This window comes from Parasteatoda tepidariorum, chromosome 4, assembly GCF_043381705.1.
Source record: "Parasteatoda tepidariorum isolate YZ-2023 chromosome 4, CAS_Ptep_4.0, whole genome shotgun sequence".
Lineage (NCBI taxonomy): Eukaryota > Metazoa > Arthropoda > Arachnida > Araneae > Theridiidae > Parasteatoda > Parasteatoda tepidariorum.
The window spans coordinates 95,100,098-95,117,584 of record NC_092207.1 but is presented as its reverse complement, the minus strand read 5'-3'; the positions used below and the strand labels follow the sequence as shown (position 1 = coordinate 95,117,584).

General features: G+C 25.3%; 1 protein-coding gene across 4 annotated transcripts in view; it reads right to left on the bottom strand.

Moving 5' to 3' along the window:
- The window catches only part of LOC107441434 (probable phosphorylase b kinase regulatory subunit alpha), a 36,398-nt gene that overhangs the window by 16,695 nt on the left and 2,216 nt on the right, over nucleotides 1–17,487 (bottom strand). For 2 of the 4 annotated variants that reach the window (XM_016054693.3, XM_071180212.1), the window contains exons 2-18: nucleotides 17,280–17,438; nucleotides 16,613–16,829; nucleotides 16,446–16,528; nucleotides 16,271–16,351; nucleotides 13,514–13,612; nucleotides 11,827–11,868; nucleotides 11,569–11,673; nucleotides 10,995–11,048; nucleotides 9,806–9,928; nucleotides 9,589–9,681; nucleotides 8,323–8,430; nucleotides 6,729–6,807; nucleotides 6,031–6,165; nucleotides 4,226–4,335; nucleotides 2,532–2,676; nucleotides 1,684–1,756; nucleotides 1,272–1,363 (exon numbers count right to left, since the gene is read on the bottom strand). In XM_016054693.3, the coding sequence (XP_015910179.1) occupies nucleotides 1,272–1,363; nucleotides 1,684–1,756; nucleotides 2,532–2,676; nucleotides 4,226–4,335; nucleotides 6,031–6,165; nucleotides 6,729–6,807; nucleotides 8,323–8,430; nucleotides 9,589–9,681; nucleotides 9,806–9,928; nucleotides 10,995–11,048; nucleotides 11,569–11,673; nucleotides 11,827–11,868; nucleotides 13,514–13,612; nucleotides 16,271–16,351; nucleotides 16,446–16,528; nucleotides 16,613–16,829; nucleotides 17,280–17,438 (1,798 nt within the window). Of the gene's footprint in view, nucleotides 1–1,271; nucleotides 1,364–1,683; nucleotides 1,757–2,531; nucleotides 2,677–3,624; nucleotides 3,770–4,225; nucleotides 4,336–6,030; nucleotides 6,166–6,728; nucleotides 6,808–8,322; nucleotides 8,431–9,588; nucleotides 9,682–9,805; nucleotides 9,929–10,994; nucleotides 11,049–11,568; nucleotides 11,674–11,826; nucleotides 11,869–13,513; nucleotides 13,613–16,270; nucleotides 16,352–16,445; nucleotides 16,529–16,612; nucleotides 16,830–17,279; nucleotides 17,439–17,487 lie in introns of all 4 variants that reach the window. The other 2 variants (XM_071180213.1, XM_043049001.2) reach the window with 1 other exon arrangement.

Below are 17,487 nucleotides of genomic sequence, written 5' to 3'. Positions count from 1 at the left end.
CCACTTACCGTTATCATTAATTGTTTAATGTAAACAACTAACCTCCTATTTTTGATGAATTTGATTTGGAGGAAGAAAATATGATACTTGTATCTGTTATATATTGTCTGAACGGCTACAGAGGTTAAAAGCTTTCAAACATAAATTCTGTTACAATTAGCGACGTTTTCCCCCTTAAAATCTTTAAAAAAAATCACTGAGAATGATTGTTTAGAGGAGTAATTTATTAGTTATAATTAGAAAGATTTTCCCCCTTTAAATCTAAAAAAAATCACTGAAAATGATTGTTTTGAGGGGGAATTTATCAGTTATACTAAGGGAGGTTTTCCCCATTAAAATCTGAAAATGATTGTAATGAGGGAGAATTTTTTGTAACACTTTATTTACTTTTTAACATATTTCAAATTATAATCTTCTTTTCCTTCCTAAAACAGCCTTTAATACTAAAAAATATTTAGAAACAATCTTGCTTTAAAGTGGATAATGGGGGAGATCAGAGAAACCCTCATACAATAAATCATCCAAACTTTTTTGTGAGTGCCTCTTCCCACAATCTTCAATCTACCTTTACTTCAAATCTTCATCTTTTAGAAATTTTCAACTCTATAGCCTTTGATAAAAATATTGAAAATAACACTTTTTCCTTTCTAAATGAATCTCATTGCCATAAAATTATAGAAAATTGATTTTCATAAAGAGGTGTTTCCAGAAAACTCTCAGACAAATTGGTATCATAATTGATATAAGAAGCCATTCTACGAAGGTATCAGCAGGAATAATATCAGTGTCATTTTCCATGTAACAAAGTGCTATCTATTTTTTTTTAAATCAGCTTTTTTAGCTAGTTTTCAAGCATACAATAATTTCTTAAAAATTGATACAATAATGAAGATATGTTTTTAATTAGAAAATTATTAATTTTCAATTGAAATTTTTTTTAAATAGAAAATTATTGCAATAAAGTGTTTGTAGTTGTTGTTAAAAAAATGAACCTAAGATATGAATTAGTACAATTTTATTTTAGCACAACTGCTATACTTGCAGCAGTCTCAGTCAAATTTTACCTCAATAGAAATTAGTTTTTTAATAGCATCAAATTACTCTTGTTTAAATACATTCAATGTCATATTTTAAGCCATCACAGAAACATTCTTCAACAAAAAAAAAGGAAACAATTTATTATTAACTCAAAGAAAACAATTTTATTAACTTTTTTTCCTTCTTTGTATAAAAAAACGAACATGTATAATTTTAAATTGATAAAAACGTACTTTCTGGATCACCTTCTTCTTGGTTATGTAAAAAGCTTAAACTTGTAACGCAGGATGTACTTTGAAAATCTTCTAAAGTTCCAAGTGCTACTCTATAACGTTAAGCAAAAATTAGATGAACATCAACTTCAATATTTGTTCTAGTATTAATTGATGCAGTCAGCAAAATAATTTTTAACATCATGTGCTCAATTATTTTAAAATTATTATGTTCGGATAAACCAGCATCATATTGATTTCAAACATTTTTTTACAATGTAATACTTAGATAAAATCACGTCTTGAATAATTTATGTTATATTTAGACAATACACCAAAAATTTATTTTTACATACTATGCAATTACTATTTTGAAAAAAAAGGTTACAGGTTAAAAAACTAAAACAATAAAAAGAAAATTTAGTGCATATACCTTGTTCCATTAATATAACCACTTTTCAATTTTTTGATAGTGGAAATCATAGCTAAGGGAACTTTATCATTTTCTAAATAAAAGAAAATTATATCACATAAAAATACATTTGATTTGAAGCAACAAATTTTTAAATTATATTATTAAATAAATGAGTATATAAATGAATACACAGAAAGCAAAAAGGAAACTTATTCTTTTGCAGAATGAAATAAAATTATTAATATATTTAGTAGAAAAATATAATAGACATCCATCAATTTATATTGAATCAATTTATATCCGTCAATTTATATATTTAGTAGAATATAAAGTAAAAATTGCCTTAACATTTCTTGTAACTATTTCAAAATCGAATTGAAAAAAAAAATCCTTTTTTAAATTCAACCAGTTTTATAGTTTATGTTCAATTTTTGCATTGCTCAGCAAAACACCTAATTTATGCTGGCATAAAGTTAAAGTTGTTAAGTTAGAGAAAAAACAAATATTTTTCAAATTTTCTAGACTTTACAAGTACTTCACTAGGTAAAAGTAAAATAAAGAAACATAGATTTGAAATCAAAATAAAATTTAGATATAATGAATGAAACAAAATTGACATTAAAACAAAAGGAGTTGTTTGAAATGTGAAGCACAAGAAAAAATAAGCTAGGAAAAAAAAACAATCATGCACACAAGAACATCTTTTATGAAATATACATACAATAGAAAGGAAGTAGTTTTTTTAAATAAATAAAAGAAAATAAACATGCTAAAGAAACGAACATTCTCATAAAATAAATGTTTAAAAAAGTAATAAAACACAAATTAAACAGGCAAGGAAAAAACTACTACAAAATTAAACATACCTAAGTAATAATGAAGGAATCTAATGCACATAGTAGGGCGACCAAGCATTCGCCAATTTGTTCTAAGAAAAGCTATATCTGATCGCAAAGTACTGGCAAGTAATTCTATATCATTTACCAAATAGAAATCTTCTCTGTCAAGATTCTACATGCAAAAGGGAAGGATTGAACTAATTATAACTGTTTAATATCAATGACTTCAAGTTAAATCAACCTTCTTTTAACTTTTGTTGCTGTTTTTAATGAAAGTCAATATGTCAATTCTTGTAAGGCAGTTATTATATTCATTCTAAATTCTTCCTATCAGTGTATAGTTTAAATTACAATAATTTTTTATGCAAGCAAATATTTTATGCTAAAATTATTATTATAAGAAAGAATAAAACAGACAAGAAAAAAAATTATTTTTATTTTTTTAAATTTTATTCCATGTTCATTCATTTATTATTTTTAGTTCTTAATAGGACAAACATTATCATTTATTTAATGATATATACAAATTTATCATTTTTCATTTTCTAGCCCATTTATCGCAAAATTGTAGTCAAAAAGCGAGTTGATAGTCAAGATTTAGGGTTCAATAAATATGAAAATTTTTTTCAATAACTTATTTGATATGAAAGTGAAACATAACTGCTGTGTGTAAGTGAAATTAATCTAATAAATAATATTTTGTGTTTCATGGACTCTAAAATGGTGCATTATATTCTTATTGAGACTAGAACTTATGCAACTGCTTTTAATAAATATAAAACCAAACGCTGTTAAATTATGCATTTCAGCAAGTAACTTTTTCTGAAAAAAAAGAAAAACTTATTAATTCAATTATAAAAAAATATTTAAACCACTATATTATTATCCCATAATGTTCACTACTTTAAGTTTATTTTTTTCCTTGTTTTTTTCACAAAAACCAAACAGTTAAAGAATAATTTTTTTTTCTAATCAACAAACAACAAGCATATACTCATTTCACAGGCAATTTAAAAACAAACCATACCATGCACACAAAATTCATTTTTCAAAAAAAAAAACTAAACTTTCCTTAACAATCATGCTACAAATACAGTTTAAGGTGTGGGGTGGAACCCACCTATAATGGATTTTTGCAGATTTAAAACCACTGTGGGCCTGCCTAACATGTGCCAACTTGTCTTCAAGAATGCAATTTCAGTCTTGAAAGTATCAATTAGAAGATCTGTATCAGATGCAAGATAAAATCGCTGCTGATCTACAAACTGTAAGGGGGCAAATTTTCTGATATTTCATCACAGACATAAATATCAAACACATAAATATAGTCTTAAAAAAATCTACAACAATTTTTAAACTAATATTCAATGCTCTCATTAATATTCACAAATATATATTTTTAAATATCAATATGATTAATTTCTCATAAGAAATTATTGACAAAAGAGCTTCATAAAAATTACTTATATTGCCAATCAAAACTACTCTTACACAATTTAACAATTAAATTGTAATCTAATTAATAATGTGTAATTGGGACATTTAATATAAAATCATAAATGAGAAAATTTCTTTCATAGAATATGCTTACTTAATATTAATAGGTATTCAAGTAAGTGAGTTATATTAAGACGTTTAAGAAAAATTATTTGACAAGTATAAGGGTTTTAATTAAAAATGTCATTAACTTTGTTTCAATTAGCTAAAAATAATCAATTTACCTGAGGAGTGAAAGCAAATATTCGATCTTGTAAGGTGAATAGTTTACTAGTGCTTAAAAGACCTACTTCTCTTGAATACCGACCTGAGAGGCCCAATTTCTTATTTTGACCTAAAAACAAATAAGTCAATACATAAGATCATACAGGTAAGAAATACTGATTAATGTTATTAAATGCTGGAAAAAAGCATCTAATGCAATTATAAGGTGAGCACAAACACAGAGAAAAAAAATTCCCCCAACTCTTCCAGTCCGAATTCATAGAAATTGCCTGATTTTCGTACCTGATTGTATAAATTTCATTAGTAATTTTTCAGTTATGTCTTATTGGGTTATAGTCCTAAGTCATAAGAGTTTATAAATAAATAAAGAAAAAAGATTCAAAAAAATTTATTGTTAGACTTTTTTTTCCTCAAACATACATTTATTTATTTTTGTAAAAGCACTTAATATAAATAATAGAAAACACTCATGCAAGTCATTAAAGTTCATAAATAAAGAAAAAAAAAGATTCTTAAAAAAAAAAAAATTCTGATTTTCTTTCTTGATATTTTTTTCTGGTTCCTCAAACATACATTAATTCCTTTTTCTAAAATTATAGGTAATTTAGTTATATTCCCTGACATTTTTCCCAAATATATTCCCATACTTTTCCTTCTCTGCGGCCATCCTGAATAAAAACGAAATAATTAAGTTAATATCTACTAAACCCTTATTTACTTGTAGTAAACTGAAGAATAAAAATATCAGCAAGTGGATGTGTTTTAATGCTATACTCGAATAAACCAATAAAATACTAGTTGCTGGTAAAGAAATTAGTAAAACATTTTTTTTAGGCTGAACATCATTAGAGAAACATATACATTTTAAAGAATTTTTTCTACAACCAATGTTATTTACAGACACACTATTTATAAATAATTATTTTTTTGCTATTTGTAGAAACCTATATAATTTGTTAACACACAACTTGTGAATAATATTTTATTTATATTACAGTAGGGAACCGGAACGATCGGTACCATCGCTATTGCGGATAACTGATTTTTCCAATTTTCTGAATCGCTGCAAAAAGCCATTTTTTTTTATTGTTAAACCCAACTAAAAAAAAAATTTGGGGAAATAATCTTAAAAAGAATAAAAAACGATGAAGTAATTTACTAATGATTATTTCCAAAATGATGGTAAGGTAAACATCTTTCAAAAAAGAAAGAAAAATCCTAAAATCTTATGAGGAAAAAAAATATTCTTTAAAAAAATGGCGGGATCGAATTTCATATCGAATTTCATTCCAGTTTTTTGGTTTTCCGGTTTTCTGATTTCCGGATAACGGGTTCTGTACTGTATTTGCAGAAACGTTTTATTACAAGTAAATCCTTAACCACAGGTAAAAGATTTATAAGTAACATTTTGTTTTTCGCAAAATAACTGCAAGAACTATTACATCAAACGGAACAGCATTAGCAAATGAGCAATTTTAAGTTCTTTGTTTCTTAGTAACGTTATATTAAACAACAAAATAATAAATAAAAATCAATTAAATATTAACCATTAAAAAAATAATAATAAAAAATTAAGAATATGAGAAATTGTAAATTCCTTGGTTTAGTAATGTTATATTAACATAAAAAATACAGCAAGAAAATTATTTAAATACAAAGCATTAAAAATAATAATAAAGAAATTAATAAAATTATATTTATTAATAATTACAGTAGTAGCATACAATAGGTTTAAAAACATTTAAGTAATTACACAAAAATATAAGGTAACATTTAATTATTCTGATAGTATGTTATTATGTACCTAAATATGAATAAATATGACTTAATACTCGAGCTGGTTGAACCTCAACAGGGGCCACTTCAGATAATGTTTGAGCATGAATATCATGGTTTCTTAGTTTTTCTTTGACATACAGGTCTTCAGCCAAGATCACAACTAAAAGAGAAACAACAAATAATTATTGCGATCAATTTATGTATCATTAAGATATAACAGTAGAAGATCTATGTTACACAATTCTATAAACGACAATTCTCTATAAACTACAATTCTCTATAAACTACAGTTTTCCATAAACCACACTAGCTTTGTGGGTGTAAACAATGAAATATGCTGTTCAGCTAAGCAATAACTATAAACTTTTTATATTATTTGTTTAATTATTTGCTAATAGGTTAAAATTTCAAAAGTAAGCAAACCAAAATTTATTAACTTGTTTGTCGCTAGTTCTAATGCTGCAGAAAATTTCAATTTATTTCTGTTAAATGTAAGTAATATGTAAATACATCTATCGCGCGTTTTTAAATAATTGTATCTAAAAATTATTTTCAATCATTTTAAGATTGATCTCTCCGTTCCAGACAAATATTACCTAATTTATTTGATAAGTTTAAAAATAAGTGAAATGTTCTATATAACACAAAATTCTATTAAGTGCAAAGTCCCTGCTTTCGAAGTTATAAAGATCTTCCACTGTATTAAGAAATTCAAAATGCAACCTTGAACAACTACATCTGGTTTCTGTTCTGAAGAAAGTCGTCTATTTAAAGGATCCAGTTCTCCTGGTGCAAGAAATCCCTACATAAAAATAAAACATTAAAAAAAAATGTTTTAAGCAACAGATTGAGATTTAATTATTTTAAAAATAAAAGTTTTACATTAATTCACTATTAACAGAGTGATAGTTCTCAAATTTGCCATGGATTTAAATTAACAGGATTTTTTTTCTTAAATGAAAGTAATCCAATAGGTTATGTGATTAAGATATACTTCTTAACTAATTTTACATGCATTTACAAAATTATGAAGTATTTTCAAGATTAACAGGCAAGGCAGAAAAAATATATTATAATGTAATAATTAGAACTACACAATGATAATTGTTAGGTCAGATTTTATCAAATAAATTCTCTATTAAAATAGTAACTTATTTTTTATACTTATTAATTTTTTTTTCAAATTTGTGATACTTTTCTTGTTTTTGATAAGTAATAAAAAATTACACATTGATGGATAAACAAGGTTTGAGTTCCATGATATAATTAATTTACATTAAACGTAAAATAAGCTAATTAAATATTAAAGAGTGTTGGAAAACGTTAAAAACAACATTAAAAACAAAGACAAAAATTAAATATAAGTATACTATCAGTGCGAACCAAATTGATAAAATACTTAGTTAAAAACAATACTGTATTAATATTTTTTTTATATTTGAATTGCATGGGGCAGATTTCTTAGATAAAAAATATTTTTTGCTCAATTTAAATTAAAAAACTTTATAACTAAACTCTCAACTATATCAGTTGAACGAGAGTTAGTTCTTTTGATATTTGCAATACTATACTATAGATTCTTCCCTGAAACTTTCTTTTTTTGTATTTTTATATACTTACTTTACATGTTTGTTGAAGAGATAAATAACTCAAGGGAAATTCAATGTCCAAATATGCAAGAAAGAGACATTTTTGTTTCAGTGTAATAATATTGGGTCAGTTTAACAATACCGAGCTTTTGGAGCCTGCTCCAATATATTCTGACGATCTTGTTCCAAAACTAACTGATAAGTTGAATCGGTTTTTATCTTAAGAGAATAGTAGAAATATTCTTTTCTTCTTTTTTCGTTATAAACAAAGGATTTTGTGTAAAATTCAAAATTTTTTTTTTTCATTTGAATAAAAAAAAATTTCTAATGCTGCAACAGCAATATTATATACTTTGTCACTTTTTCATCAAAATTAGAATTAAAATCAAATAAAAACACATAAAATTTGATTGATGTCTTTTAAATAGAATGATTAAAGTTTGTAAAAATGGTGAATTGTAGTGCATTAAATCTTTCTGAAAAATATTTAAAATATTGATAAAAGAATTATTATTATAAAATAAGGAACAATGACGCCATGTGAAAATTATGAATTGAATCAACCATTCCGATAAAATTCTAAAAAGTTGAAGAAATTTGTAATGGCTTAAAAGCTTCATGTCTCAGAACTGAAACAATGATAAATATACAGGCAAGGGAACGCTTTTGAAGAAAATATTTTAGAAGAATTTTCAAGATCAGATACATCATGTAATAAATACATTTACCTCTTGCAGAAGTCTTCCAACAATATACAAAGATTGAGCCCAGATAAATGGCTTTTGTCCAATTGCAACTCTTTCTTGGCTATGGGGATTTTGATATTCTAAATCAACCTGTATTAGGAAAAACCAATGAATAAATGAAATTATGGTAATTACAATTTTTTTAACTTATAACTTTCGATCAATTAATAAAACACATTGGTAAGTTGTTCATTCTTATTTTAAAGATTTTCCTTCCTAACCATTGCTTTTTTTAACAGTAAAAATGTCTTTTGGAAAACTAAAATATTTTATAAAAATTGAAATGAAGTAATGATTTTTTAAAACATACTTTATTTTTAAAGCATACAATATTTTACTACAAATTACATATGGTTAAAATAAGACTATATTTAGTAAAAATAAATATTATATGAAGTTTTTTTTTAATATTATAATAATAAATTAAATAATATTATTAAATAAATAAGCCTTTCATCCCTTCTGTGGGTTGATAAGCTGAGTACCAAGCATGCTTGAGAATTACACACTGGGGGTTCTACATTCGACTGACTACCTAAGCCAGACATTGGTTAATGTACCCAAGAGCCCAAGGTCAAGAAAATTGAGATTGGCACTGTAGGTATTGGCCCTCCATGATCTGTTGTGACACTGAGTTCAGTTCAATATAACATAAAAAAATATTTTCTTCTGAATGTTATTAATTACAAAAATTCTGTTTTTAATATTTTTTTAAATTTTTTTGGTTAAATCAGAAAATCGAAACACATTTGAAAGTAAAAGAGCTGATACAAAAATTATGGAGTCTACGTAAACTAATGACAGTTATCATCTATGATATAAGTTAGTTATAATTTATGTTATAAGATATCATCTATGGCAGTGTTTCCCAAACTTATGTCTTTTGTGTACCCCTTCTAAATTTTTCGTAACGCTGTGTACCACTGATAAAAAAATGAATGTATTTTTAACAATAAAAAAAAAATTGCACGAAAGTTAAAAATCACAACTGGCTGTTGACACCACTAAATTTTAACTGATAACTCTGCAAAAAATAGCCAATAGAGAAATACGTAATAGTAAATTTTCATGGCTAGCTTTGTTTTGAAATATAAATTTTTGAAACGTTCGTGTTTTCCAAAATATTTCGCATAAGAACGCGTACCCCCTCTAAACTGTTCCCGTACCCCTGGGGGTACGCGTACCACACTTTGGGAAACACTGATCTATGGTATATGATAGTTATCTACTAAGGTATAAGATAATTACCTTATCATCTGGAACAGTATATAGTTCAGGAACAAGTTTTAATCCATTTTCTTTAATTAATATTACATCAAGAGCATCAGAATATTCTTCTACCTATTACATACATAATGATTTAATTAAATGTAACTGAAATGACAAAAAAAATTAACGTATGCCCATCCAAATAAAATACAAACATTGGAAGTAAAGAGGAAAAACAAATGAAACAACTACTTACTGTTTCTCTATCTCCCCGAAAGCATGCATCAATAATGTAATAGCAGAAAAACAAAGGCCATTCACATTCAATATTTTCAAAAACTTTTAATTCCCAGGGTTCATAGTACAACCTTTGAGAGTCCTGCATTAATAAAAGATAATTAAAAGAAAGTAAAACTCTATAAAATACATATAAAATTCTTATTAAAAAAATAATCATTAAAAAAATTTTGCATTTGAATCACAAAACATTTATAAAATATAACATAAAATACATTTTGCAATATAAAAATTAACATACATTAAAGAGAGAGAGAGATCATGTAATTTTAAAAAAAAATCTATAATGCATTAAATTAAACAAATTTTTATTGTTCAAGAAATCAATAACAAAATTATTCTTTAATGTGTTTTTCAGATTGGTATTTTGAATTTTAAAATAATAATTGATAGTTGAATAATTATTATAATTTTATTGTTATTATTTATAGATTATTATAAGTTTAATAATTGAATAATAATTTTTTAACTTTTAAGCATAACTTGGACATATAAAAACACATAAACAAAGGGAATAAGTTTCTAACACAGATGATAGTGATAGATGGAAATAGGCTACAGATAAATTTAATCCATGAGTTTAATCACATTTTTACAACCCTGTTTACCTATTCAATACAGTATTTTAAAACTTAAAATGTGAAAAAAAATCAATCAACAATTTTTTTAGGTAAAATGTAAAAAATGGGACTTTTATTATAATTTTTTTTAAATTCTAACTGCCCTTTTAATTACAGTTTCTCAAAAACTAAACTACTGGTTTAATTTTTTTTAATGTAAAAAAGTTACACGCATAAATATAATACAAAAATTACCTTACATTTGTGTTGCAAACTTTATTTTGAAATGAAATGCTTCATTTGAATTAAGAGCATTATTAAACATTTAAATAATAAAAAATAAAAAAAACATGATTGAAAAAGTAACATTTAAAACCATAACAACTAATATTTTTCTTTAAAAATATAAGGCAATATTGAAAAAAATTATATTCATTTTTAGAGATGGGTATGATTTTTCCTTTTGTTTTCATTGTTTAAAAATTATTATGAATCATCATAATTTTTAACAATAAACACCAAATGTAACTAAATAAATAAAAAAGTATAGCGCTACAATACAATTTGCTTATGAATACATAAACTTACTTCTTTAGCAGTTTTATATCCATCACGCAAAAATCTTCGACATCCATATTTTCCCTAAAATTTCAAAGAAAATCTTCAGTAAAAAAAGATCCTATACAATAAAGTCTCAAACAAATCAAAAAAGTCTCAAACAAATCAAAAACATAGCCAAAAAAGTCTCAAACAAATCAAAAAATTCTTTTAAAACTAGCAGGAAATTTTTTTTTTTGCAAGCATTTAAAAATTATGAAAGTAAAATGATAAACTTTAATTGAAAATAAATAAAGAAATTATGTATAGTAACAACAACAAAGAAGATTTAACTGCTTTTTCTTTGATGACAGAAAATAAACTTAAAACACTTTAAAGAAGAAACAAATTGTTCAGAATATGACTTATAAAGTGAATTTAGATAAATCGTATTGATTGCACAATTGAATAATTTTAAAAATACTATAAATGTTTCTGTCAAACAAAACTCTTAGATTTTATTATACGAATACAAAATTTAAAAAAAAATACCATAGAAAAAAGATTTAACAAACTACAAAACCAGAACAAATAATATAAAAATATTTTATTAAGTAAATGTTACCCTTAATTTTTCTTCAATAGTATCTCTTGTTAATTTAATTAATTCAGGATTTTCAACAGCAAATGCTGGAAATCCTATCACCGAAAGCAAGGCTGCATCAACTTCCTGCAAAATGAATAGTTATTAATCGAACTATAAACTGAATTTAATATATTTTATAGATTTTTGTATATACCTCACAATATAAAAACAGCCAATTTAAACAGAAGTTAATTAGTTAAGTTAAACTTTTAGAAGCAACAAAATGGTTTAACTAACCTTAGAATTCGACTCTCTAGGAAGCATGGATTGTAATACTGCCTATAAACATATATAAAAAAAAATTTATTAGCTTCACAAATAGAAGCAATTTTATAAAATAATAATGTACAAAGAAATAAAAACACTTATTCAATCAACACCTTAAATGACCCTAACAAAGAAGTAGAAATCATTTTAATTTTTGGTAGTGTTCTAGTGTTTTTTGTTCGAAACACTTATAATTTAAATTAACTTGTAACCAACTTAACAAAACTATAGCAAGTTTTTTTAAAAAAATTTAAGCTTATTTTAACATTGAGATCAGGGTTAGCAAGTTTTTGACAATTGACGGTTTTATCTGGTTTAAACTGTCATGTCAAAAACATAAAATTTTGGTGTGAGTAAATTTTTTGCTAATACAAATATGAAGAAATAAATAAACACACACATAAAATATAATCATAAAATAAATTACAATCAATTATGTTCTTGAATTATTTTGACATAAAACTTTTTTTTTGTTTTGCCAACTGCTGTGAAAAACCCAAATTTTTGGTATTAAATAATTATAAATAAAAATGCGTAAAATTGCAATTTCGTTAATTTTTAATCACTGAAAATAAAAATACAAAAACAATAATTTTTATGAAAAAAACACTTAATCATCTTATTTATTATAGCTTATTATTTATATCAATTTTCCTTCACTCCCATTTCTCTTATTCCTAAAGCATGTAATTATAAAAAAATAGTGAAGCCCTTTGTACTGCAAGTTCATTTTTCAGTTTTATATAAATAAGAATGAAACCCGAAAATTTTCTTTGAATTGATGTTGCGCTGCATGGACATAATAAAATAACATATAACATATTATACAAAAAATATAAATATTTAAATAAATATTTATATTTTTTGTCATTTTTGATTATTTCATGGAACATAGTCATGATTTACTGGAAATATTCATGTGTATATAAGGAGGAGTGCAGAGAATTCTGAGCCAAATATTTCCTCAGAACAAAGTATTTATAGATCAAAATTCCCCAATTTTTTTTTTCTTTTTAGTGCAATATAATTTTCATTTTATCATACTTAGTGCTTAATATAGTTAGTTTATTGAATTCTTTAAAATAGTGAAGGTACACAAAACAGAGCACCTCTACTTCAATTTTCAGATAATTAAGGAAAAAGTAACACAAAGTATTAAGACAAAAGAATAACATTAGTCTTTTTTTGTTATTCCATGATATAATTAAAAGGAAAAATATCTTTTCTTAATTAATTAAATACTTTTTAATGAAAAAAGCGTCCTAAATTAAGTAATATTGTTAATTTATTAGCATTTTTATACTCATTAATATGAAAATTTATGAAACAGCAATATAACTGTATCTCTATTACACATGAATTTAGAATTTGCGAAAGCAAATGCAAATACATATTGGCAGCATATCTTTTTGGCATGGTTTCCAAGACCCTGTCCTTTTAAACTAGAGAACTCATACGCACTTTCAGATTGCAATGCATTTTCGTTTTAATTTTAAAAAATTATAAATGAAATTGATAATATTAGTATGCAATGAATAATCATTTTATGAATTTAAGAACAACTGCATTATGGAAAAAGCAAAATAAATTATCAGCAAAGCGAATCTAATTAGCATTAAATAATAACCATTAAAAAGCAAATCTAATTTTGACTTACATGGCATTTTTGAGCCTCATCTGCAAGAACATGTATGACTGATGAGGGTCCACCTCGTCCACCAAACAGATCTAATTCATTCATTGCTTCTAATGCTGCCTAAAAATATAAAATACTTATAACACGCATACTTAAAAAAATTATACGTATAAAAAAAAAACATATAAATTTACTATGATTTATTTATAATGTAAGCATTAAATTGCTTTTATAAAATACTTTGTAAACATGCTTATACAGTGCAGCTTTTAATTAATGAAAATTATGAGAAAAAATAATTCTAAAAATAAGCCCCTGTGATAAATTATTTATATTTTTTATAAAACTATGATGCCTTAAGTTATAAAAAAAATCTATTAAAATAATAAAATTATTACTTTTAATAATTATAGATGATAAAAATTATTAATTATAATATTAAAGTAAAGTAATCTAATGTTATAAATTGCTTCAAAGCTGTAGCTACAATTTTCACAACTTCTCTCTTACCTGCGATTACAAGCATTTTGTAAACAAGATATACAGTGATTGATTTATAAAGTAACAATATAAACAAAACTTTAAAAGCCAAGCTTTCAGCTTCCTACATTACTTAGCTTTTCGTAAGATTACATGTTTATTACCTAAATGGGAAATATTTTGCTTATAAAAAAATGAAAAGATTGAAATATTTTTTTAAATTAAATAAGATTTAATATATTAATTATTATAAAATAATCTAATTTGATATTCTTTATACATTTTTTGTAATAAATTGAAAATTCCTCAATCCATGCAACTTACAATAGATGAATGGAGCTGTAAAATTCCCAAGGAATTCTAACTAAAAGAAATCATAATGTCACCTTGAAAAATACCCAGTTTAAAAATGGGTCCACAATATGCATGATCGGATTAAGAAATGGGAAAAATATTAAAAGGTCAATGACAACCAGAATGTAACGATAATACTTTCATTAAAAACATGCATTTTAGCACACATTTTTTTAAAACTACATGACTATGGAAATTGTGAAAAAATATACACCTGCTTTACTGTTGAGATGTAGAGTTTAATTATACAAAAGTTGAAAGTAACGATATTACAGTACATGTGATAACTTCACTCTGGTACATCAACTTCAGGTTTTGAGCTAACCTTTTCTAAAATAAATTCTAAAATTAAGATTGCAAATCAGGAAATATGGAGGACTCCTCCATCTCACTTCCGGTATTGTGGGAAAACTCCTGGTAACGCCATCAAAATAGGGAGTGATAGAGCTGTCCAGATTGCTATCAGCAAGCTCATGAGTGGACATATAGGGAGCATTACATATATTGATGGGCAGAAATCTTATCGTGTGTGCACCTCAACAGAGGACAACCCAGAACATCTCCACTGCGTGGAGGACCTTATAACTACACCTCTAATTGTCTATGACTTTTTGAGGATTCACGACGTCCTGGACATGGTCCAGCTTGCAACTAGACCTTGATGAATAAGCCACACACACATTTGGCAGAAAAACACCAGGTTTGAAAATCTGGAGGGAAAAAGTCTTAGATACACCAAAAAAGGATCACATGATTTATAATCAGATTCTTTTTGAGAAACTATTATAAATTCATGGTCACTAGACCCTTTCCATGGATTCTGTTTTTTTAAGTCTCAGTTAACCAACCGGGAAAGAAAAAATATAATATAAAAAACTGCCAAAGGAAAAATTCTGATACTACACTTGACCAAACAGCTATATGAATTTTTTTAAAGATTAAAATATCAAAAACTTCTCTCAATGTATGAAAAAGAATTTTTATACGATTAAAATATTGATATTCTCAATCTTGTCTATTTATTGAAATATCATTTATTATTCTTTTTCTCATTTTAACTGCCGTAACGAAAAAACTATATTGCTATTTCTGGAGAAAACATTGAGACATTACTTAAATGACAAACCATGAAATAAGTATCACTGAAATTATTTGCTCAAAATTTTTTAATTGTAACGGGATTAATAATTTTTAAAAAAATTATTAAAAATACTTGCTGATTTTGACTTAATATATCTATTAAAAAATATCATTCTATAATATTAACAGTTTTTTCGCTGACATTTAAATGAACTTTTACTTGTAATTAATAAAAGTTTTTGGCAAAATATGCATAAGAAATGCATAAAAAAATTATAAAAACCTTAAAATATAATTTAATAAAAAAAATAAAGATTTAAAATATAGACAAGATTTTAAAAAGAATAAACCAACAACAGAAACAAAACAATGCAATTGAATACAGCCAAAAGTAAGAAATGTAACTAAATTCAAAAAGACAATTTTTATAAGATACTTTTACTTCTTATACCAAAAGCAAAAAGAGATAATGTAAAAATAATTAACTAAGAAACATACTTACTGTAATTCATTATTCTTAATTTATTATGAAGAGAAAATAAAAGCATAATTCCTGCACCAGTAAACATTAGTATAAGCATGATCAAAATACAGTAGTGATAGCAATGGCCCCATTCACGATTATAAAGGAATATAATAAGAGGGCTAGGCAGACTGCCTGCATATAAGAGATTATCCTGTGCCTAGGACAGCATTTAAAGTGGATGTAATAAGTTACACTTAATCTGTGGTGAATTCTTCCAACTTTAATTAAAAATCTTGATGGCTGGAATTGCTACCATGACTGTATTTAATTAATGCTATTACATATGTCATTTTTCATTTCAGTAATCTTTATGTCTTAAGAAAATGACAAATAATTACTTTAGCCATGCCAATGGAGCTTGCATTTAATTCAGGGAGACCATGGTTAGTTTTATCTCCTCTTTCCCATATTCCATAATCCTGTTAGTAAAAAATAAAAGTAAAAAAAAAAAAATTAGAAATACTTTAAAAAATTTTTTAACTGAAAGTTAAAGAGAAATTTAAAGGAACTTACAGGAATGCAGTATGAAGATTCAATATAAAAAACTAAATTTTGAATGAATGCAACTTCATCTAAGTTAAATATTATTTGTAAACCTGAAATAAAAAAGATATAAGCTATGTCACCATTGAAAAAATTAAAAAGTGATAAAATTGAATGAAGTAAATTAATGCATTTACCTGAAGCAGTCATCTGAGCTAATGTGAGCAAATATAATGAAGTTGCATCCAATTGCAAATGTCCCCATCCACTGTCTGATACAACAGTTGCACCAGTGTTTGAGCTATACTTAGCATGCAAAGAATCAAATTTATTTTGTGTTTCTTTGAATTTTTCTAATTTTTCTTTCTGTTTCATCATTGACATAAGAAGTCCTCTCATCAACTTTACACAACTCTAATTACATGAAAAACAAAATAGCATAAATATACATAAATTTTAAAGATCCTATCTTTCAAAATCATAACAAGCTACAAACCAGAGGCATATACATGGATCACAGAAAAAAAACTATCCAACTTTTTGTGAAAAACTATGATGATACAAAAATACTTCTGCAACTTCTGTTAAATGTAGTTTGTCAATAATATTAGATATTAATATTTATTCATTCATGTATCAACTTCATACAGATGAAGAAATAAATTTCACAATTAAAATTAGCACAATAGTCGACTGCATTTTTAATAAAAACCATGATTCTGGAAAGTTCTATAAAATTAAAATCCCAAATTATAAATAAAATCTTAAATACATAAAAATCCTAAAATATATATAAGTTAAATGAATAAACAATAATTAGAAAAATACAATATAAAAAATTTGAAAATAAGTAAATATATATACCTGTTCCAATTCATATGTTTTAGCACGATCTTCATCCAAATCTGCATTTTTCTTGTAGGCCATAGAGAGGGCCCATACTGCCATAATAGAATAGACACTATCCCGAACCCAAGCATGATCATTACGAGATGAAGAACGAATCAAGCCAGTTACTGGATTCTAAATATAGGACATGAAAAAATAAATAAAATTAAATTTTTAAGCATAG